Here is a 23,417-nt window from a genome sequence, read left to right on the forward strand (position 1 = left end):
CCTCAATTAAAAGAACCTTCCAGGTGTGAGCTGGGAAATGCTCAGCTGTTGAACTGCCACCTGCCTATTCATCAGCTCTTTGCTCAGAGCAGGCACTTGTTGATTGCAACAGAACACTCTGGAAAATATTTGCTAAGCCCACCTTGGACTCCATCCTCCATGGGTCCATGACCTCAAGGTTGCATGCCTACATAAGCTATTGCAAAACAGCATTAAAAATATCTGCTTTTCAGAGATAAAGCAAATGCAGTAAACAATTGATGAATCTAGGTGAAGGGCATAGAGGTAGTCATTGAACAATCATTGCAACTTCTCTGTAGGTCTGGAACTTTTGAAAACAAAAAGTTGGGGGAGAAATAAATATAATTCAGTCAAAAAATAAATGATAGCTTTCTGCCTTTTGACCTCATCTTGCTTGGGAAAAGGAGAAAAAAAGGTATAGTGGTTGATATTGGTACCAGTTAAGATTATTTGCTAAAGTATATGACTCTCCCAGTATCATCAGCTACAGAATGAAAGATTTGAATAGAGGGTGATACCATGTTCCTGATTGCTATCCTGCATGTGTAAAGATTGCCTATTAATTCATGCAAAAAATAATGGCCTTTAGACATTTTTTTTTTTTACTTGTACTAGTAATTAAAGATATAAACATTAAAGTTATTGCTAAAATTTTAATTAAAATGTTCAGTGTTAGTGAGGGCAAAGAAAAATAAAAACTCTTGTAATTCTGTGTGTCAATGACAAATTGATACAATCTTTTTGGAGGAATATATATCTATACATATGTAAACCCTGGGTGTGTAGTGGTTAAGAGCTACAGCTGCTAACCAAAAGGTTGGCAGTTTGAATCTCCCAGGTGCTCCTTGAAAATGTTATGGGGCAGTTTTACTCTGTCCTTTAGGGTAGCTATGAGTCGGAATCAACTAGATGGCAATGGGTGTGGTTTGTTTATCTATATCATCTCTATCTCTATCTCTCTATCTCTATATCTCTATCTATCATCAATCTATCTATCTGGATGTCAAAAACCCTTTATTTCTTCCAGAAATTTTGCTTCTAGGAATTTGTTCTAGAAAGAAATAATAAGATACATGCAAAAAGGTTTATGTAGAAGGATGCTTTTGGTATTTTCTTCACTTAAATTGGAAAAATCTAAATGTGAAATGACAGTGACTTGCTTAGATATATTAGAGTACATTCATACGATATAATCTAATATGGCTATCAAGAATCACATTATAGTAAATAACATAGAAACATTTTCATGATATGTTATGGATTGAATCGTGTCCCCCCAAAATGTGTGTCAACTTGGCTAGGCCATGACTCGCAGTATTGTGTGGTTGTCCACCATTTTGTGATCTGATGTGATTATCCCACATGTTGTAAATCCTGCCACCCTCCACCCAGCCTTGACTCAATGGGTTTTTGATACTCTCAGCCTCGCCTCAAAAGTTCTACTTTCATGCAGTTTGTATATTAACTTCCTGTGTGCACCTTTATTGAAAAATGCATTCTATGTGTTTAAAATAGGGATATCCAAAATTTTCATAAGGAGCGCTGATGGCGCAGTGGTTAAGTGTTCAGCTGTTAACGGAAAGGTCGGCAGTTGGAACCCACCGGACACTCAGTGGGAGAAAGATGAGGCAGTCTGCTTCAATGTAGGTAACAGCCTTGGATGAGTTCTACTCACAGGGTCACTATGAGACAGCAATGGAAAGGTTTTGATAATGGGTTTAGTCATTTTGTATTTATTGAAAATCCACTTTTCTGACAGGCTAATTTTGATATTAATGATGAATAAGGATGAATAAGGACTGGCCTTACTCTACAGCTCACAGATTAGTGAGGGAGAAGGGCAAGTAAACAGATAAGTTATAAATGTTAATTTTTGAAAGGGGACTAACACTGCCCAAGGCACTCAGACAGGCTTCACTGGGTGTTGACAGTTAAAGTGGGCCTTGAAAATGAGTATCAATTGGTCAGAGGATATTGGGGAAAGGCGTTGTTGGCAACAGAAGCTTCAGATGCCAAGGCCGAGTCCCCAAAGGGCCTGATCTGTCCTGGAATGGTAGAACATTTACTGTGATAAGAATGTAGGTGTGTAGTGATGGGGGTGGGAGACAGCAATGGGACTAAGTAGTAAACCATTCTCAGGCCCAACTAAGGATTCTGCATTCTTAACATACAGGTAACAAGAAGTTAATGGAACACTAAGTAGGGAGGTGACATAGTCAGAGTTCTCTTTTTTGAGGACAATAGATGTGATGACAGAATGGTAGATGGAGTAGGAGTGAAGTGGGGGAGATAGACTTCCCATGTTACACATTACCCAGGAGTGGGACAGGGGAACCATGTAAAAGTTGAAGTTGGATGTGAGGAGGGATTAAGAGAGCAGCAGCATTTCCAAGATAGAGAAGAAAAGAATTAGGGACTGCTTAAATGCAAAAGATAAGAGAAGTTTAGACAGATTAAGTTCAGAACCATAAGTCTCCACAAAAATCAGCCAAAATATGCACTTGTGAAGGGCTCGGAATGGAGAAGAGAGGAGGAGCCACGTGAAAGTTTTTTCATCATGGCAGGCAAACACGTGGGCCAATGGCTAAAGTTATGTTTTCTGGTGGCCTCCAAGCATTCTCTTAAAAATCACTTTCTTAAGTGTTGAAGGAAACTGTGATTATTGGCTTCTGTTTCCTGGGTCTGTGACCCTTTGATTCTTTGGGAGCTTACAATGCACCTAGACAGCATTAATGACCTTCCCTGACCTTCACTTTCCCAGAACTTCACAATGTTTAAAAACATTTAATTCTCTGCATTAAATCCCATCCTGCATGGAAAAAATAAAATAAAAACCAGCAATAATGAGCTGTGTACGCTGCATTAGGGAAGGAAGACCCAGGGTCACAGGGTTGCTTAGGGCAGTTGAAGAGAAGTGGTGGGAGAATCCAAGGCAAAGAAATGCTGAGAGATGGCTTGCTCATTTTGTGGGAAGAGGTAGGAAAAACAAAAAACCCACTTCTACTAGTTGTGCTGTAACTGTGTGAAAAGCAAAAACAAAAACCCAGTTGAGGCCAATAGGCCTAATTCCCAAGGGCAATAGGTACCTGCTGCTTTCTACACGCTTATTTCACTAACAAACAAAACAGATGGTGCAGAGCCATCCTGATTGTCCTCTTGGAATCTCCGACCCTGGTGGGTGGTTAAGTGGCAGAGTAGTGGCTTTTCCTGGGTGAAGAGTAAGATTTTGAATGTTCGAATGTTTAATGCCAGTTTAGCAGACATTTGAGACTGGGAATGCATCCCTTTCCTTACAAGTTTAATGCCTAACTCATTGGCTGTATACATTACAAAATAAGAAAATATTGGTTCATTTCAACAGAGACTGGTTTAATTAACACATCTTTTTGAAAGTTTTCTGCAACAGATCTTACATAGAGTTTTTAAAGTGGGCTTTTTAAAATTAAGATTTTTGTTGGCTTCACAGTTTTTCTATAAGGATAGAAAATTGCGTTCCTAATTTGAAACTTTTCATGATCAGTTGGAACTGAAATTCTGAATACCGACCCTGTCCACACTTACCCTTTTAGTTTTAGTTTCTTCCTGCTGAGCAATGAAAATGAAGACTACAAAAGAAAGTTCTGTACTATTTTTAATACCATTTTTCCTAAATACCTTTTCCAAAAAGTCACACTCACAATCTTTTGACAGTTTTTGTGGGATGTAATGCATGAAAGAAAACTCCAATAACATAATGTACAAAATAATGTACAAAACTGTTGTCACATATAGAATACAAATCTATGTTTTGGGGACTATTGCTGTGGGAAGAAGGGTCTGATCTTCATAGACAACTTCTTCATTGAATACCATGAGCCCTTCCAGTTCATCCAAACTACTCCATCATCTGTGCCGTGTTTTGCCATGTCCCAGCTGTAAGTTCCACCCCAGTAGTATCTGCCATTTGGATTGGCTGCATGACATCTATTATACCACCATCCACCACCATCTTCTCTAGCACACCGTTTGTTTGGATCTGTAGTTATCCTGAAAGGAAATGTGTTGGGGGTTATCAGGAATAGAACTGCAATGCTGAAATTCAGTTCTGTGCAGCTTACCCACAGAAGACTGCTACACTCAGTCAAACGTGCATATTCTTTCCCTTGGCTTCTATAAATAAAGTCACACTAATATCCAAAAATAAAGTCACACTTTCTGCCCTATACCATGGAAGACAAAGAACTAGGCCTGTGTGGCAAATTCACCTTGGGATTACATTTGTTACTTCATACTATAATGATAGCTTTCAGATCCCTGGAAAACAAAATGAAAATGTAATATACACGCTAGAATATGAAGAGAGAGATAATTTTCTAAACACTCGTTATTCAGAAAGTAACTGATTTAATTCAAGTTCTCTCTCTCAGTAGTTGTATTACTTTGGGTAAATAACTTAATCTCTCTAAACTTCATCTGTAAAATAATAATAATAATGCCTACTTTATAGCTGAAATGCCTGGTATGACATATCAAGAGCTTAGTACAGTGCCCAAGTGCCTAAGAAATGCTGGTTATTAATGACTGTATCCATTAGAGATGATTTGTAGTAATAATATTAGCAGCGTCTTTGAAAACAGGAGTAAAGAAAGCAATACATACCAGCCATCATTGTCTCTGTCATACGTGCTGAAGTACATGCCGTTGTGAATGGTCATGGTTCTGTTCTCTCCCACTAGCTGAGAAGCTCCATCCATGAGGGCATTGCCAGCTGTTCCTTTATACTTACTCACTGAGAGTTGGTATTTGTTGGCCTCATTCTGCACAGTGAATCCTCCATAGAGGGCCTTCACCTTATCTCCTTTCCAGTCTTCCATTTCAATCAAAAGTTCTGTGGGTCCCATTTTGGTAAGCTGGCTAATTTTATCATTTCCAAGCCAATACTCACCTAAAGGTAAAAATAAAATAAGACCTCATCAATAATAAAACTCTTGGAAACTAAAAACAGAAACAAAAACTACCTTTCTTTACTTATCTTTAGCGTTCACACTCTTTTGTAACTAAACTTCTTTTAACCTCCCCAAACTCCTGAAAATGGACCTCTAACACTTTATGCTCTTTAAATGGGAAAAAAAAACCCCACAAATTAAATACCATGATTTTGTGTTTTACTTCCAGTTTTACCTGGTAGGCCACAGAAATTTTTGCCATCTGCCTTGGCTGCAATATTTCCAAATCCTTGTTTATATGAATCCCATTTCCTGCCAAAGTCGACACTACCGTCTTCACGGTTTTGAATTACTGTCCATCCTTTGTTTGAAGTAAACAAAACAGCATGTATTAACCAATAACCAATAATATCACTTTGAGGGCAACGTCTGAGTCCCTTGTCCTTTTGATTTATTTTATGCCCACCTATAGTTGGTACTCCAAAATAGATACAGTAAGGAAATAAATACGAGAGAAAAACTCTCAAAATCATCCTACATTGTGAATAATAGAGATATTTTACAACTTTCAAAAATATCAGAATGAGTTCCAAATATAACATCTTATTGTGAGCTACATTACAGTTAGCTTTTACTTCTTGGCCCTTTATGGCATCATAATATCAAAGATTAAGAAATCAACAACTATGAAAACTTACCTCCATTTTCTGTGTTCATATCACAGTATACTCTATATGGTTTGATAGAACTGTCAGGCTGAATGAGATACATTTCAGACGTTTCACCTCCTTTCCTGATAATTTCCTCACATTCTGCAACCAGAAGATAATATGTTATATTCAAGGACCTACAACAACATTAGGTGGTCTTTAGTCACCAATTCTGTAACACAATAACTGACTATATAGGTTACTGAGGAACATTTTTTAGACATTTAAAAACAATACTATAGAAACTGGATCTTCCTATTACTGAAAATCAGGTTTTTTTTGAAGAGTTCTTTCTGCCAAGAGGATGAAAAAAGCTCTTCTTCTTTGGAGCTGTGGGATATCCATGAACTTCTAGGGCATGGAAACACTTCTACATGTGTCTATGGTCCTGCCATCTGTTCAAGCAAGCAGGTACATATACATATCCGCCACCTCTGGGCCCCCCACCATCATTATACACCATCCTGCTCATCAAAAACTGACACAAGGGTAGAGTCAAGTCAGAACACAACATGTCAAGGATATCTTTATGACAGTCACATCTGTTATAACGTCATCTGAGCCCTAAAAGCACAGTGGATAAGAAGATCTTGGCTGCTAACCAGAAGGTTGGCATTCAAATCCACCAGCCACTCCCTGGAAACCCTATGGGGCGGTTCTGCTCTGTCCTACACGGTCACTATGAGTCGAAATCAATTTAATGGCAATAGGTTATAATGTTAGTATGAACTGTTGGGAAAATCCCCTGGATATTTATTTATTTTACTTTCTTATTTTCAAAAGGTGTGGGTCCTCCTAGAACCCTATAGAGATATGTTTATTAACTAGTTACCTTTGCCAGACACCACGGGAATGTTGCAGCTGACAGTGCACGGTGTGCGACAGTATTCCATCTGAGCTGAGACATCCGATTCCAACTTTTGTATTTTGCTTCTCAGGTTTTCCAGGATTGAACGGAGCACACGGAGGTTAGTTGGAACATTACTATTCACAGTCTCGTCTATATACAATTGGTGCTTTTCTAACTCTAAGGTGTATTCATTAACTACATTTTCATTATCTGGAAAAATGAAATGATATTAGCAATGGTTAGTATTTTCATCTCATAAAAAGCTAAGTATGTTCACCTACTCAACTATGATTTTGATTTTCTGAGAATAAACTAACAGGCATATAAGCTACCTTCAGGCTATCATCTTATTGCAGTTGTACCTGACGGAAATTGTTTGGTCCATAGCATATACAAACTAGCATGTAGTCTATCTACTGTACTTATAATTTACCTTAAGTATAAGCCAAAAAGTATGCTCAATAATAAATACAATAGGTTGCTTATTTCTTTAGTGATGAAACAAGAGAAAGCAGTATTTGGGCCTTCCACCTCACAATTCAACTTCTTATGATGTGAATGCATTTGATCTTACACATCCTGCATAAGTAGAGCAGAACACTGACATTTAAAAGACAGATGTCACAATTCCTCTGAAAAAAATCTCCAAATGTGGGTATGCTACTGTCATGGATTAAATTATATCCCCCCAAAAATGTGTGCATTGACTTGGTTAGGCCATGATTCCCAGTATTGTGTGGTTGTCCTCCATTTTGTGATTGTAATTTTATGTTAAGAAGATTAGGGTGGAATTGTAACACCACCCTTACTCAGGTCACCTCCCTGATGCAAGGTAAAGGGAGTTTCCCTGGGATGTGGCCTGCACCACCTTTTATCTCTCAAGAGATAAAAGGAAAGGGAAGCAAGCAGAGAGTTGGGGACCTCATACCACCAAGAAAGCAGCACCAGGAGCAAAGCATGGCCTTTGGACCTGGGGTCTCTGCACCTGAGAAGCTTCTCAACCATGTGAAGATTGAGGACAAGGCCCTTCCTCCAGAGCCAACAGAGAGAGAGAAAACCTTCCCCTGGAGCTGACACCCTGAATTTGGACTTTTAGCCTGCTATACTATGAAAAAATAAACTTTCTTTGTTAAAGCCATCCACTTGTGGTATTTGTTTCATTGCAGCACTAGATAACTAAGCTACTAACTGAGAGGCCTGTACTATGCTCACTCACTAGGTGATTCCTAACCACTAAACCAATAGCACTCAACATTCAGATCTCAAGATTCTAAGGTGTGGTATCATCATCTCCAATACAACTGAATGTATCACGGATTACTCTCTCATAGTCAAAACATTGAATGTTAAATCTATACATGCTTAAGTGTTATCCCGTGAATATTGCCTTCTGAGTCACAAGACAAAGCTCCTTGAAGGCTAGAAATGAAGAAGAAATCACAGTGAAATTTTTCATAGAAAATCTTCCTCGCTGATGGCAAACTGGGACTGAGAGTTAAATAGCCACAGTGAACAAGTTTCATGAGAAAGCACCTAGCTAAGGACCTTGAGGTAATCAGGCTCACACTGAGAGTAGTATGACTGTTATTTAGAAATGTGAATCTTCTCATAATCACGATTCCCATGGCAGTCTAACAGTTCCAATTTTATTACCGAGAACCAAATGGAAAACACAAGGATATTTACCTTTTCCTTGCTTCTGCCTGTTTCTCCACATGTCTTTTAGCAGAGTAACGTACCGGTAGGTGGAAGAAGTGGTCTGGGAGACAGACTCCACATCGTTATGTAGCTCATTAACACTGTTTCTAACTGGTCTTTCCTGTTTTACCAAAGTATCTTGTAACTGACATCCAGTAGGACACAGTACTCCCTAAACGAAGAAAATACCAGGCATGAGATGAAGGATTTGGGCTATGGATGGATCTTTGTTAAAATAGCACAAAGTAAAAATCAGGGCTTTTTCTAGTTTCAAACCAGTTCATTTTGATTCAACCCCCTGCTGAGAATTTTAATTTCCACCCCAGATATACTGAATCAGAACCTACATTTTAACAAGATCCCCAGGTGATTCTTATGTATACAAACCTATGTATACAAATGTAAATCTCAGCAAGGGGTCAAACTGAAAGGACCCAATATGAAGCCTTGGTAAAAATTCAATCATATCATTAATCAATACAAAAAGTTGTAATCTGATTTTCTTTTATATGAGAGCAGAAATTTTAGTTATCATCATATTTTATGGAGATTAAAAATATTCCTTACCACAGAAGAAATGTTATTAGGCTACAAATATTTTATCACTCCCACAAAGGAAGTGGGCAAAACACAAAGGTAAAGACAGCGCCCTCACCACCGAATTTGTAACCTTGGGCCCAGAAAAAAGAACACTAGAAAAGAAACCTACATCAAAGGCACAATAAGTTTATGCTTTGTATTCTACTGCCAAAATAAACAGACAAAATAGCAGTGATTGCAACATGGGCCAATGTAGCAGTAGGAAGCCATGATGGATATAGGCTTTCTCTGAGTGGGGGCCTCGCTACTCAAGAAGCATCAGTATACCCACCAGATCTGGATCGGCATGAAGGCAGCCCCCTGCATCGGGGGCTTTCCTTTCCACTTTCTTTTGGCCGGCAGCTACTTTGGCTGGACGGGCCCGATAGCCACCTCCACTAATGGGAGGTGGGGCAGGCCTCAGGCTGGGAGCCGTTTCCCTGTTCTTGTCAAGGGGTCGATGACCGCGGGCACCCACTGAAGGCTTCAGGGAACCAGGCAGAAATAAAATGTAGGGTGTTAGAGAACATTTGAGACATAACTATACCAACACCTTCATTGTATAAATAAGGATATCGCAAGCCTGATGATTTGCTTCAGCATCAACTGGCTAGTTTGTATGCTAAATCGGTAGATTCAGTAATGGTAGAAAGACCAACTGTATGAAAAGCTATTGCACCTGCAGTAGTTTTTAAAGGAAGCCCTAGGACAAAACTGAGCCGTATCAGTCTGTGAATACTATTGACGTTAGATTTCTGAAACCTGTAAGTTGGAACATACAAAATAGTAACCTATAATTGGGCACACTTTGTCTGTGCCCTAGTTTTCTCAACTGTAAAACAGGGATAATAATAGCTAGTATCTGCCTAACCCTGGTGGCTGGGTAGTATCTGCCTTGTAAGATTATTGTAAGGATTAAATGGCTTACTGCTTCAGATTCACTCAGAACAGTACCTGGCACATAGCAAGTGCTCATTACTGTTATTATTGAAATCACACATAACAGATACTATAATTTAAATGGCTTCTTCACTGTTATTTACAATTTGATTATTATCTTCTATCAATGAAATTATTTGATAGATTATTCTCATGAACTTTCTGACATAATGTCTTTATCAACACCATGATTTTCCTGTGTGTAAAATAGTTCACAGGGTATAAGCAAAGCCATTAAAATTGTTTGCTAACTTAAAAAATACTACATTAAAAGCTAGTGAAGTGGAAAATACACAATACAATCTAAAAATTTTGACTCGAAGTACTTATATTATCGTATGTTCTTTGTCAGTAGTTATGCCCTTTGACAGAGGAACGAATGCCCAGATTTGAAGCAGCACCTGGGCTCTCTTGCTGTTTTGTGACCCTAGAAGTCATCGGATGACTATTTGCAACTTTATTATCATTTGTTCATTAAGTTATAACAGTATTTAACATTTCATGGGGATGTTAGGATTTAAACCCAGGCAGTTGTTTAAGCCCCACCTAACTAGTGAACTATGCACTCTTAATGTGTGAAGATTTGGGGTAAATATACATATGTCACATATTCTAAGACAGGGTCCCAGCCAGAGCTCATCCGATCTAACAGGAACTGTATGAGATATGATTCACCTGTTTATTAAAAATCAAATTACAACAGAAGAACAATATTCTCCTTTCATTTTAGAGCACTGCTAGAATGGTAGTACTGATGGTCTGGCTTTACAAGGAAAAAGGAAAAGAGGTAAAAAGAAGAAGAAAGAAAGCAACTACGTGGGCATTTAGGTCCATGAAGACCACTTACTGAAATAACAGAAACTAGAAAACCCATTTTGTGCCTAAACTTTTAAACTGCCTCTGTAAGGACTAGCTGGTGAGCAAGCATGTGAAGGTGCTTAGCGAAGTTCTTTACAAAAGCTTACCCTTATACATTCTCTGCATTTTTCTTATCCACTGCAATTAACCAGGTAATTACCTTTTTATATGGACCATCTGATAATTAGAACACTTTGGTTCCCTTCAAATTCAGCAAATGATCCAAAAACGAATCAGTGTATTTCAATATTATTATGTACTCTCACATCTACTATGATGATACTATATGTTATATACAAGAAATTTGACCAGGATTTATCTAATAATAAAATTTTTAAATTTCTCCAATATTCATTTTCCCATATGAATTTCTGTAGTTTTTATAATTTCAAGCCACTAGCAATAAGCCTGTTAAGATAGTACTTGAGAAAAAACTGTTTTTCAAATGAATAAAATTAGATTGAACAATGTGTTTCACAACTGTTAATAATAACAATAAACATTAGCACTGATATAAATTTTCTCATCTGAGAAAAACAATAGTTCATTTTCTGCCACTACACTTTATTCTGCTTTTAAACTTAGGTCACAATTCTCATTTGTAAACAGCCAGCAACTTCAAGAGCTATTCATTACCCTCCTTCACCCAAGAGCAACTTACTCCAGCTTTTTTCTTTTAATATAATTTTAATCATTTTATAGTCTGACAAATTTTCAGGCTTTTGTAATGATGCATTGGTAGAACTAAATGAGAATCATGGTACTCAGGACAATAACAAATGGGAAAAGCACATCTTACCGGAACTGCGCCAGGGAACTCCTGGAAAATAAAGGAGATAAACCAGAAAGCAAGAAGTTATTATTTTGTTTTTATGTAAGAAATACTATAAAACATGCTTTAAATAAAATGGGTCCCTGAATTAACAATGCAATTTCGTAATGAAAATCAACATTAATTGCATTAAAATAAACATTCACATATAATTACGACTCTTATTCTATTTTATATTAATACTACTAGTAATAATATTAAATAAATAATTTAAAACAATCACCTCATCTTCGTAGTCTGTGGCAGTGTGGGACTTAGCTATAAAAACACACAATAGTAGCAGTGATAGAAGTTTCATGGTTTTCAATTTCTGGAAGTTCCAAGAAGCCAGCCTTTGCTATCAGACTTAACTCAGAGGTCTTCAGTCTTTATATACCTGAGTTCTCTGCTAGATGTGACTAGAAATGCTTACCTTCCCTTAGTTAATATTTAACTTTTGGTTCACTTGTTGGATGAACCATTTTATCCCTTAAGCAACATCTTCCCAGCAAGTTTTATTTACTTGTCGTATGACTATTCCTCTCTGCTGGAAGGATTTAGAAACTCTAAAGTTCCTCAATTCATTTAATTGGGCAAAATGATGGGAAATTAGGACATTGCTCATAGACAGGTGTATCACATTTCTTGTAAATTAACGTGGATGCTTCAGAGGCTCTCAAAAATGTGTGAGAAAAAAATTTTTTTAACCCAAGCACAAAAGTTGCTCCCATTAGTGTATCCATAAAAATTATGAACTCACTAAAGATGTACCATAAATGTGTATGTTATAGCCCAGAAAAAAGCTACATGTAATTCAGTTTTATAAAGGGCCATTAAAATCAAGAGTAATGTTACATCACTATGTGTTTACCCTCTATTTTAAAAACTAATCAAAAAAAAAAAAAAGTATGCTTTATGCCATGATAGACTAACATCAGAAGGAAAATGTCCAGATTTCCTTTTTGCTCTGACCAACTTTTGCAAGGATGGCGCAGGCCCAGGTAGTGCTTCATTCTGTTGTACATAGTGTCTCTATGAGTCGGAACCAACTCAACAGCACGTAACAACTTTCATATGTTGTCCTTTTATTAAGTTAAAATGTTCAGTAAGTTCTAAATGTTAGAAAAATAATTAGTAGATTAGCCAAAACCAAACTGTTGCCATCAAGTCAATTCTGACTTACAGCAACCCCAGGTATTAAAGAGTAGAACAGCTCCACAGAGTGTTCTTGGCTGTAATCTTTACAGAATCAGATCACCAAGCCTTTCTTCCAGGAGCTGCTGGTGGGTTCAAACTACCACCCTGTAGGTTAGTAGGTGAGTACAAACTGCTCCACCAAGGAAGTTAGTAGATCACGGATCTCTAAATCAAGATTATTATTACTGTGACTGGATACATAAAGTTGAGTGATATATCTCCATAGGAGCTTTATTGTTGTTGCTCCACGTTTTTATAAACTTTATTTTAAGTTAACATCAGTGAAGTCTTCATACATCTATTTTAATTAGTATGATCATACACCAACTGTGGCCATTTCCCTTCATCATTTCCCGTAAAGCATCAATACGTTTCTCTCATCTTTTTGCCTGTTGCAATCAGAATTAACAACTCCTGCAAGACTCAACAGGAAAACCAAAGTCAACAACCCAAATCCCAGTAAGTTTGTTGCTTTATAGCATTTTGTTTTTTGTATGGAAAGTGACGCATTTTCATTAAATTTTTTAAAAGTTTCATTAGAAAGATAGCAGGTTATCCAGATTTGGATCAAGAGAGTATTTATTAAACAATGCTTTGAAGCAGAATTTTGATAATGGCATGAGGTCAACTAAATTTCTTTCTTCTTTTGGTAGCATAGTTCACGTTATCAAAAAAAAATTTAACTCAGATTTAAGGAAACAAAGTATCAAGTTTAAATTAAGAAAAAGTTGATCGAATTTTTCCAAAATTGTGTCTTATTTATTAAAAACCAAACCCCCTGCTGTTGATTCTGACTCACAGCAACTGAGTAAATACTGTGCTTTAAGATACTTTAGTTTTAATTTTTCTTGGAAGAATATACAATCAGACTGAAAAAGCAAATATATGTGTGTGTATTAATTAATATATGTAAGAATATTTCCCTTTCAAAATATAAACAGCTGAGAAAAAGTTTCCTTTAATAATCTGGACAGGGTTTTATTTTAATGGTGCACAAATTCTTGCTGATTTAGAGAAATGACTATCTGTTAAGAAGACCAAACCAAGATCTTTTACTTTTGAGATAACGTTCTCTTATTATCCTCATTTTCAAGCATCGACATTTCATCAGTTACAACAGAACCATCACTTAATTTTCAGCAGTTTATTATTTTAGTTTCTTCTAGCATATAATAGAATCTTGCTCCGATATTAAAATGGAAGTTCCACTACATTCCCACTTTGTTCTTCTCTGACAGGTGTTCTTGCCATTGTCAGGAGGAAGGTGGAAGGAAACCAGAATGCATGTCCACAAGGGCAGAGACTTAGCATTCCTTCTACAAATAATTCTTGAGAGCCTCCTGCAGAGCAGATAGTATGCTAGGGGCTGGGATGCATTGGTGAACAAGACAGGCACAAATATTTGCAGAATGAATGCATAGACTAGCTCTGTCACCTTTGGCTAGAGGGTCAGGGTGCACGATACCAACAGGATCACTAGACCCCTACTCCTGTGTTTTAGGGGTCTTCCCAGGTGAAGGCGGCAGCACTCTAAAAGGTGTTCATTACACCCTTTGTGTTTTTGAGTGCCAGTGTGGCAGAAACAGAAGAGCATCTGCCTTTTCCCTAGCTCATGGCATCTACCTCTGGTTGAAGAAGAAGCTGTCCTACTTGTTAATTATTGCCATGCTCTCCGTCAGCTCCCACAATAAAAGCCAAGTGATGTTGTCTAAGTCTATAAGGAAAACTTTCCATGAGAGACAGAGCTAGCCCTTTCTCTTCCTCCCTGCAACATACTTGCCCATTTGGGATGGCTAAGCAACTACAGTGGCCACCACCACACACTGGTCTCAGTCCTGCCCATCAAACCTCTGGTTCAGATAGGCCTCAGAACGCTTCAGTATTAAATTTCCCCTGGACAGTGGTTTTCAAAGTGTAGTTCAGGATTACACAAGAAAATACACACTGATACTAACAATGTTTTAGTAAAATATCTCAAAAGCTATACCTATCCAGACAAAGAGAGTTCAAAATTTTATTCATTCAGTCACTCATTCATACACTTGTTCAACAGATATTTATTAAATACATACTATTTGGATCCCTGGAGAAGCAGAGGTTAAGAGCTACGACTGCTAACCAAAAGGTCAGCAGTTCGAATCCATGAGCCACTCCTTGGAAGCCCTATGCGGCAGTTCTACTCTGTCCAAAGAGTTGTTATGAGTTGGAATCAACTCGACGGAAATGGGTTTAGGTTTTTTTTTTTTTTTAATATGGAGTCCCTGGGTAGTGGAAATGGTTAAGCACTCAATTACTCACCAAAAGGCTGGCAGTTCGAATACACGCAGAGGTGCCATGGAAGAAAGACCTGATGACCTACCTTTGAAAGATCATAACCGTTGACAACCCTATGAAACATAGTCTACTCTGAAACACATGGGGTATCCATGAGTCAGGATCAGTTCGATGGCAACGGTTTTATTTTTGGATTAATGTGCCAGGTGAATGATATAAACCATATACAAAGAATAAAATTCAAGTATAAAAGCCAGTTAGAAAACCTAAATAAATCTTAAAGATAATTTTCTCAAGGGAATGTCCCTTTCCCTCGTGGGGAATGTTAGGTCCCTAGGTTGTTGTTCTGAAATCTCCCATCTTCTCCTATCTTAGGCTCATCACATGTTATTGTAAGTAACAATAACCTTTACTGTCTACATAAAGCTCCACAAGTTCAGGGCCCTTGGCTATCTTGTTCACCAAAGTATCCCTGAACCTTAGCAGACTACCTGCCATGTAATGGGTGCTCTGTTAATATTTGATGAACACGTGCTGCTTTTTTCTGTATATACTGCACCTGACATAAATTGTAAAAGTAGCAACAACAAGTACATTGACAATTGGTGCCCATAAGCCTTTGCCCTTCTCAACAGGGGACTACTTGGCAGGACAGATTATCTCTGCTTTTCCTGTCACTGGTTTACTGCCCTTGACTTCTGTATCAGCTAATACACAGAGCACTGCACTATTGACCCAAAAACATAACTGAACAAATAGTACTCCCTTCCTCTCCACCAATGGCATCAACATTTTAAAAAATTGAAGTATTTTAGTAAGCGAAATTTCTGCAAATATATTTCTTCCCTTTGAAGACACAATAGTGTACTTTGCAATATTAGGCACTTTAGAACGTTACTGTAATTGTACTCCAGTTTGGGGAAAATCACCTCTATAAGGAAAAAAAGTATCTAGTAAGAACTAGAATTAAAGAAGCTCATAGCTAATATCACTGCACTGGCCATGCTCCTCACTTAGACATGAATATCCACACTTACACCTGTGCGTGAGAGTGACAATGTAAATGAAAGTTAGGGCTGAGAATAACATGTCAGTCTGGGACACTACAGTCCCAAGATGATGGGCCTGCCAAAAATAACCCAAAACAACAAACAAGCAAACAGGAAGGTACAGATTAATTCCTGTTTGTTTTTTGGGGCAATATGATGGGATGGAAAGACCAAGGACTGTAGGATCAGACAGACTTGGGTGCAAGTTCTAGTACTGATGCTTACTACCTGCCTGCCCCTGGGTAGTTTACTTAACCTCTCTGAGCCTCAGTTTCATCATGTATAGAACTCAGTGGTTTCAAGAATTAAATTAGATAAATGATTATCAGAACTTGTCATCTGAGGCTAGTGCCAATGAAGGCTAGTTTATGCATTCATTCTACAAATATTTATTCAGTGCCTACTATGCCCATCTGGTTCACCAACGTATTCCCAGCCCCTAGCATACTACCTGGTAGGCCCTTGACCCAAGCGAACCTATCAAATTCTCGCTCCCAATTTGATATTTCCAAAGGAAAGAAGCAGAGAATCAGGTCAGTTGGCCTGGTGTCATATTGATGGCAGCATTCTAGAGAGAAAGTCTACCAACTTCAATAGCATACACCACCAAAACTTTTTAATTTGAACATTTAATTCTTCCGCAGAATCTGTGAGACTTTTGAAGTCCTTCTAATAGTACCCACCCCCTTTTTCTTTTGTTAAGCTAGGCTAACATGGTTTCTGGGGTTTTGCTGAATTAATCAAAAGGAAAAATTAAGGTCAAATTTTCAGGAATCATAATGGGTACCTTTTATCTTTAAGCATAAATTGAGAGAAGCTATAGTTTTAAATAATACAACAGATCACTAAAGATTTTTGCATATTAAGAATATGGTGCCAGCATAAAACTCCGGGAAAAATGGAAATTTTATTTTATTTTGAAGCATTTTTAGTAACATTCACATAAAAAAAAAAAACTCACCATTTAATAACTATCTCTTGAGTTAAATAAATAACAATCTTGTAAAATATACTAAGGATCAATCAAAGGCTTAATTTTTTTAGTAACAGTTACAACTTGACTAGAAAGGATTATGATTCATGTAGATAAAAATGGGCAAAAAAACCCCACAAATATGTATTTGGAAATATATTGAACTTAGATATTCATCAAAGAAAGCCAGAAAGGTTGGTTTGTAGGAAGACGAATACTTTGTTAGTGAAGAGGCCAAGAGGGAAAAAGAATCTCCGCTCTCTCCACATTGTAAATGGTTGAGGACAGGCTGGGGAAGAAGCAGCCAGGCTGAATGCGCGCAGACAATATGCTCTAGGGGACAGGGCTTAGAATCCCTCTACAGCCCCCTGTGAGTTTCCTGCTAATTAGTATTTTCTGGACTCAGTTTACTTCTGGGGAAATGCTGAGACGCTTTAAGTTTAGATCAGGATGAGAATGGGAGCTGCCTGTGTGGGAGAGCTGACCTTTGACTTCTAGGTTATGTTTATGCAGCTTTTCCCCTTTTTATAACAGATGGAATTGTAACACATCTAACACATATGGAGCAATTAATTCTGTGCCAGTCACTGCTCCTAGTACTTTACACTTAAAATACTCAGTCCTGTGAGGTAGAGTAGTGCTATTATTCCCATTTTATAAAAGGGGGTTTAAGGTTCGAACATCTGTAAGTTTCCCAAAGTGACACTGATGGCAAGTTGCAGAGAAGGAGTTAAGTCATGCCCGTCTGGCCACAGAGTCTACGCCCCTACTCGGTACGAGGGAGGGTTTCCTACTGTCATAAACAAAGCTGTTCTCTTGATGTGCTATTCCTACCCCAGCAAATTAAACACCTGTGTATGTATACCTTTGTATACTTCTATGAGTATATACACAGTACACATATATACATATTCACGGATAAAAATACATATGTAAACACACACACACTTTTTGGCGGTCAGTCTTCCTGTCAAAGAACAAGGCAAGCATATTCATTGACTCTAGTCTTCTTAATTTCCCTTACATTTTTTCATCTAGGTGTTATACATTTTTCATTTATTGCTATTATAAATAGAATCTTTTTCTCTGGAATAGTTTCTAATGCTCTCACATCGTGCAAAGATGTTTATAACTGACAGTGAAAACTAATTATTTTCTAGACCCTCCCAGGCACTCACTGCAAGAGAATCTCCCTCAGTGTCCCAGAGAGTTCCAGAAGCTTTCTTCCCAACGGGGCTGTAAGGGTTAAGTGTGAAGTACTGTGAGCTAACACTAGTATTCGGGCCAATTCTTAACATCGTAACAAATGATTAAAGACCAAACTCCTGGAAGGAATGCCCATTATATTTCACAACTGAAACCCAGAGGAAGAAGGATATACTGCACCACACAAAGGCAAAGAATACTGGGCATTAATAGAGTAGTGTCTAAAGACAGTTTTTTAACTTCTAGCTGAGGGAAACAGAAAGAAGAAATAGAAATATTCATCCTTTTTTATGAGTATAAGAATCAGAAATCTTATACTGATTTCCTATAAAAGCATCTGATAAATGCTGATGAAAATAACAACCAAATACACTTATGCGTCCTGTAATGAGGAAAGCAGAGATCTGTATTCGTGAATTAAGAAAAAAAAAAAGCTTACCTCATAAAACGAGTCATTCGTTAAAATTTGTAGTATCAATTTCACACAAATGGACTTAATATTTACACTAATAAACTAGTCATCTTTTCTGTGCTAATTAAATACTAATTTCCTCAAGGAAAATCCTCTCAGCCCTTATGAAGAGCAGGAGTGACACCTACTGCTCCAATAAAGCAGCTCTGGATGTTAGGGCCAGGAGTCTTAAGCTTTTCCGGACCCCTCTACAAATCCAATGAAACCTACAGATCCCTTCCCTGTGGGAGAAAAAAATTACATTCTTATATAAATGCAAAATTTGCATACAGTTGCAGGTGATTCAAGGATTCCTGAACTAGGAGCTCGGCTGCGAAACACAAGGTCAACAGTTTGAATCCACCAGCTGCTTCCTGGAAACCTCATGGGGCAGTTCTACTCTGTCCTACAGGGTCGCTATGCGTCAGAATCAACTCAACAACAATGGGTTTGGGTTTGGGTTTTGAGTTCAATCTATCTATTCATCTAAAATATTCAAGAGGCCGATATAATTTTGTAGATTCAAAGAGAACTTATAAAATCAAACAAAACCCAATGCCCTCGAGTCGACTGCGTCTCATATCGACCCTATAAGACAGAGCTCTATAGGGCTTCTAAAATGATAATCTTTACAGCAGCAGACTGCCACATCGTTCTCCCACAGAGCGGCAGTCGGGTTCCAACTGCTGACCTTTCGGTTAGCAGCCGAGCACTTAACCACTGCACTACCAGGGTTCTTAAGAGAGCTTACACTCATAAAAAAAAAAAGTGTTGTTGTTACTTGCCATTGAATCAGTTCCAACCCAGAGTAGCACTGAGCTCCATAGGTTTTTCAGAAGCAGACTGCTAGGGCTATCTTCTGAGCTGCCTCTACATGGGTTGGAACTTCCAATCTTTTCACTAGAACATAATGCAATTTACCTCTATCATTACAGTGTGTTTATGAGCCCGGGATTATAAATAAAATGTTGCCAGGGTGATTAAAGACCTAAAAAGTTAATAGGCTCAACTGGATGTTGTTGTTAGGTGCTGTTGAGTCCTTTTTCAACTCATAGTGATCCCATATGACAGAGCAGGACTGCCCTATAGGGTTTCCTAGGTCGCAATCTTTACAGGAGCAGATCAGCAGGTCTTTCTGCTACCAAGCAGCTAGGTGGGTTCCAACCACCAACTTTCGGTTAGCAGCTGAGCACTTAAGCATTGTTCCACCAGGGTGCCTCTCAACTATATAGTTGCCATATGTTAGAAACTTGTTTTCATCTCTATGGCTTTATTGCCATTTAAAATCACATTCTTTAGTATAGTTATTGCTATCTATAAGAAAAAAAAATTTCCATCAAGTCGATTCCGACTGACAGTGATTACTATAGGACAGAATAGAACTGTACCATAGGATTTTCAAGGCTATAAACTTCACAGATTGGACATCACGGACTTGATGTCCAATCTTCTTTTGAAGAAAGCAAAAGATCATTAAAAAAGACAAAAAGGAAAGACCAAAATGGATGTCAGAATACACTTTGAGACTTGCTCTTGCTAAAGTAAATGGAAGAAATGAAATAGAAGAGCTGAACAGAAGATTTCAAAGAGAGGCTCAAGAAGACAAAGTAATATATTATAATGGCAGATGCAAAGACTTGGAGTTAGAAAACCAAAGGTAAGAACATGCTTGGCATTTCTCCAGCTGAAAGAACTGAAAAAAAAATTCAAGCCTCAAGTTGCAATATTGAAGGATTCTACAGGGAAAATATTAAATGACTCAGGAAGCATCACAAGAAGATGGAAGGAAGACACAGAGTCATTGTACCAAAAAAAAAAAAAAAAAAAATTGGTCAACGTTCAACCATTTCAGGAGGTAGCATATGATCAGGAACCAATAGTACTGAAGGAAGAGATCCAAGCTGCACTGAAGGCATTGGTGAAAAACAAGGCTTCAAGAATGAGGAAATACCAATTGAGGTGTTTCAACAAATGGATGCGGCACTGGAAGTATTCACTTGTTCATGCCAAGAAATTTGGGAGATAGCTACCCGGCCAACTGACTGAAGAGATCTATATTTACACCTATTCGAAAGAAAGATGATCCAACCAAATGTGGAAATTATCAAACAATAACATTAATAAAACACACAAGTAAATTTTTGCTGAAGATCATTCAAAAGCGGCTGCAGCAGTACTGAAATTCAAGCTGGATTCAGAAGAGGACGTGGAACCAGGGATATCATTGCTGATGTCAGATGGATCCTGGCTGAAAGCAGAGAATACCAGAAGGATGTTTACCTGTGTTTTATTGACTGTGCAAAGGCATTCAACTGTATGGATCATGACAAATTATGGATAACATTTTGAAGAATGGGAACTCCAGAACACTTTATTGTGCTCATGAGGAAACTGTACAGAGATCAAGAGGCAGTCATTCAAAGAGAACAAGGGGATATACTTTGTGGTTTAAAGTCAGGAAAGGTGTGTGTTAGGGTCGTATCCTTTCATCATACTTATTCAGTGTGTATGCTGAACAAATAATCTGCAAGCTGTACTATATGAATAAGAACAAGGCATCAGGGTTGGAGGAAGACTCATTAACAACCTGCATTATGCAGATGAGACAACCTTGATTGCTGAAAGTGAAGAGGACTTGAAGCACTTACCAATGGAGATCAAAGACCACAGCCTTCAGTATGGATTATACCTCAACATTGAGAAAATAAAAACCCTCACAACTGGACCAACGAGCAACATTACGATAAACAGAGAAGACTGAAGTTGTCAAGGATTTCATTTTACTTGATCTACAATCAACACCCGTGAAAGTACCAGTTGAGAAATCAAATGACACATTGCGTTGGGCAAATCTGCTGCAAAAGACCTCTTTAAAGTGTTAAAAAGCAAAGATGTCACCATGAAGATTAAGGTGCGCTTGACCCAAGCCATGGTGTTTTCTATCACCTCATATACATGTGAAAGCTGGACAATGAATAACGAAGACTGAAGAAGAACTGACACCTTTGAATTATGGTGTTGGTGAAGAATACTGAATATACCATGGACTGCCATGTGACCAAACAAATCCATCTTGGAAGAAGTACAGCCAGAATGCTCCTTAGAAGAGAGAATGGCAGGACTATGTCTCACATACTTTGGACATGTTATCAGCAGGGACCAGTCCCTGGAGAAGGACATCATGCTTGGTAGAGTAGAGGGTCAGAGAAAAAGAGAAAGGCCCTCAACAAGATGAATCGGCACACTGGCTGCAACGACGGGCTCAAGCATAACGATTGCGAGGAAGGCACAGGATCAGGCAGTGTTTCATTCTGTTGTATGGAGGGTTGCTATGAGTCAGAATTGACTAGACAGCACCTAATGATAAACTTTACTGAAGAAGCCCTGGTGGCGTAGTTGTTTAGAGCTCAGCTGCTAACTGAAAGGCCAGTGGTTTGAACCTACCAGCTGCTCCTAGGGAGAAAGATGTGGCAGTCTGCTTCCATAAAATTTACAGCCTTGGAAACCCTATGGGGGCAGTTCTACCCTGTCCTATAGGTTGCTATACATTGCAGTCAACTCAATGACAATGGGTTTAGTTTTTGGTTTTGAATCTTTACAGAAGGAGGCTACCACATCTTTCTCCGAAAGAGGGGCTGATGGATTTGAACCACCGACCTTTTGTTTAGCAGCCAAGTGCTTAACCACTGGGTCATCAGGGTAAGTTACAGTATGATTTAATTTCCAAAGAGTATAATTTATAATTATGGCAGTTCTTGGAAGGCCCACCATCAGTGACTATTTTTACAGAAAATTAGTTCTTAGGCCAAACTCACACTCAAATTTGTAGATGATTGTTTTTTCAAGTAAAATCATGACCTTGATGTTTCAATGAATGAAAAATTAAAGCATTTTTAAATAAAATTTAAAAATTGCTATACTTTTGGTACCATTTTGGGTTTTTTTTTTTTCCTCTCAAAGAATATGTAGTATGCTCCGTAGACACCATCAGTGGAACTCATTATGGTTAAGAAACAGAGCCAGTCAAATGTCGAGTTAAGTTTGCAAATAACCAGCTCCATCGATTTTCCTTTTCACATATGAAAATAATTGAACAGGATTGATAACTGCAGATTCTATCTGCGTAAAAAGCAAGCCAAAAATATCAATACTTTGGCACCAATGTGTTTATAAAAATAAAAATGGTTTAAGTCTTCAATCTTCTTCCATCAGCTTTGAAAAGCTGTACCTACCTTTGCTGAAGTCACATTCATCAGAAACAGGAGTTACGCAGTTTTGAGAGACTTCTTTAAAAAACCTATTTATCTAACAGAAAATAAATTCGGGGTTTTGTCAGATCTTCCTAACGCAAAATTCCTTCACATATCACTTCCCTCAAAATTTTTCAAACGGAGACAATTACTCAGCGACATCGACTCATTAACCGTTTTAGTGGACGGTGTAAGCGGGACTGTTTCAGGCTACAACGGCGACTAAACTCTTCCAGCCAGGTAGTGGGCGGCGACTAAAGGCTTCAGCAAGGTAGTGGGATTAGGGACATAAAGCGCGGAGGCGAACCCCAAAGAGGGGAGACCTTAGAGGAGTCTTAGCGCCGACTGGGAAATCTTCGCTTTCCAGACCCTCACTAAAGCTGATTTCATAAGCTCTCTGAATAAAAAGCATTTAGTTGCCGAGCAATACAGTGCAAACAACTACGGCGCCAATGCAAAACATTTAAAGCGGCGGATAAGACAGAAAACATGCTCATTTCAACAGTTCTAGAGACAAGACAAACGCAGCCACGCTCCTCGAGGAGCCTCTGGCGCTCTGTCCCGAGACTCCGCCCCCAGAGGCGGCCCCGAGGAGAAAGGCCCGCCCCTCGTGCCCAAGACCACCT

The 23,417-nt window shown here is 38.3% G+C and overlaps 1 protein-coding gene across 1 annotated transcript; it reads right to left on the reverse strand.

Annotated features, from left to right (window-relative positions):
* Positions 1-3,581: 3,581 nt before the first annotated feature.
* On the reverse strand, positions 3,582-23,309 carry FGB (fibrinogen beta chain). Its single transcript, XM_049905709.1, has 9 exons — positions 22,774-23,309; positions 11,380-11,400; positions 9,076-9,267; positions 8,193-8,376; positions 6,489-6,716; positions 5,645-5,758; positions 5,182-5,307; positions 4,660-4,945; positions 3,582-4,047 (listed from the first exon to the last, which is right to left on the reverse strand). The coding sequence occupies exons 1-9, from the start codon at positions 22,792-22,794 to the stop codon at positions 3,816-3,818; spliced, it is 1,404 nt and encodes a 467-aa protein (XP_049761666.1). The 5' UTR covers positions 22,795-23,309; the 3' UTR covers positions 3,582-3,815.
* Between the last annotated feature and the right edge of the window lie 108 nt (positions 23,310-23,417).

Source organism: Elephas maximus, chromosome 13, assembly GCF_024166365.1.
Source record: "Elephas maximus indicus isolate mEleMax1 chromosome 13, mEleMax1 primary haplotype, whole genome shotgun sequence".
NCBI classification, from domain to species: Eukaryota; Metazoa; Chordata; class Mammalia; order Proboscidea; family Elephantidae; genus Elephas; species Elephas maximus.

Bases quoted from the DNA above. Each gene is read 5' to 3' on its own strand.
- FGB (XM_049905709.1), bottom strand. From the start codon at position 22,794: ATGAATGTGACTTCAGCAAAG. The intron at 8,377-9,075 runs GTGGGTATACTG...TTCTTCGTTTAG, and splicing joins TTCATGCCGATCCAGATCTG to GGAGTACTGTGTCCTACTGG. The intron at 4,946-5,181 runs GTAAAACTGGAA...TTTTACCTTTAG, and splicing joins AAATTTCTGTGGCCTACCAG to GTGAGTATTGGCTTGGAAAT.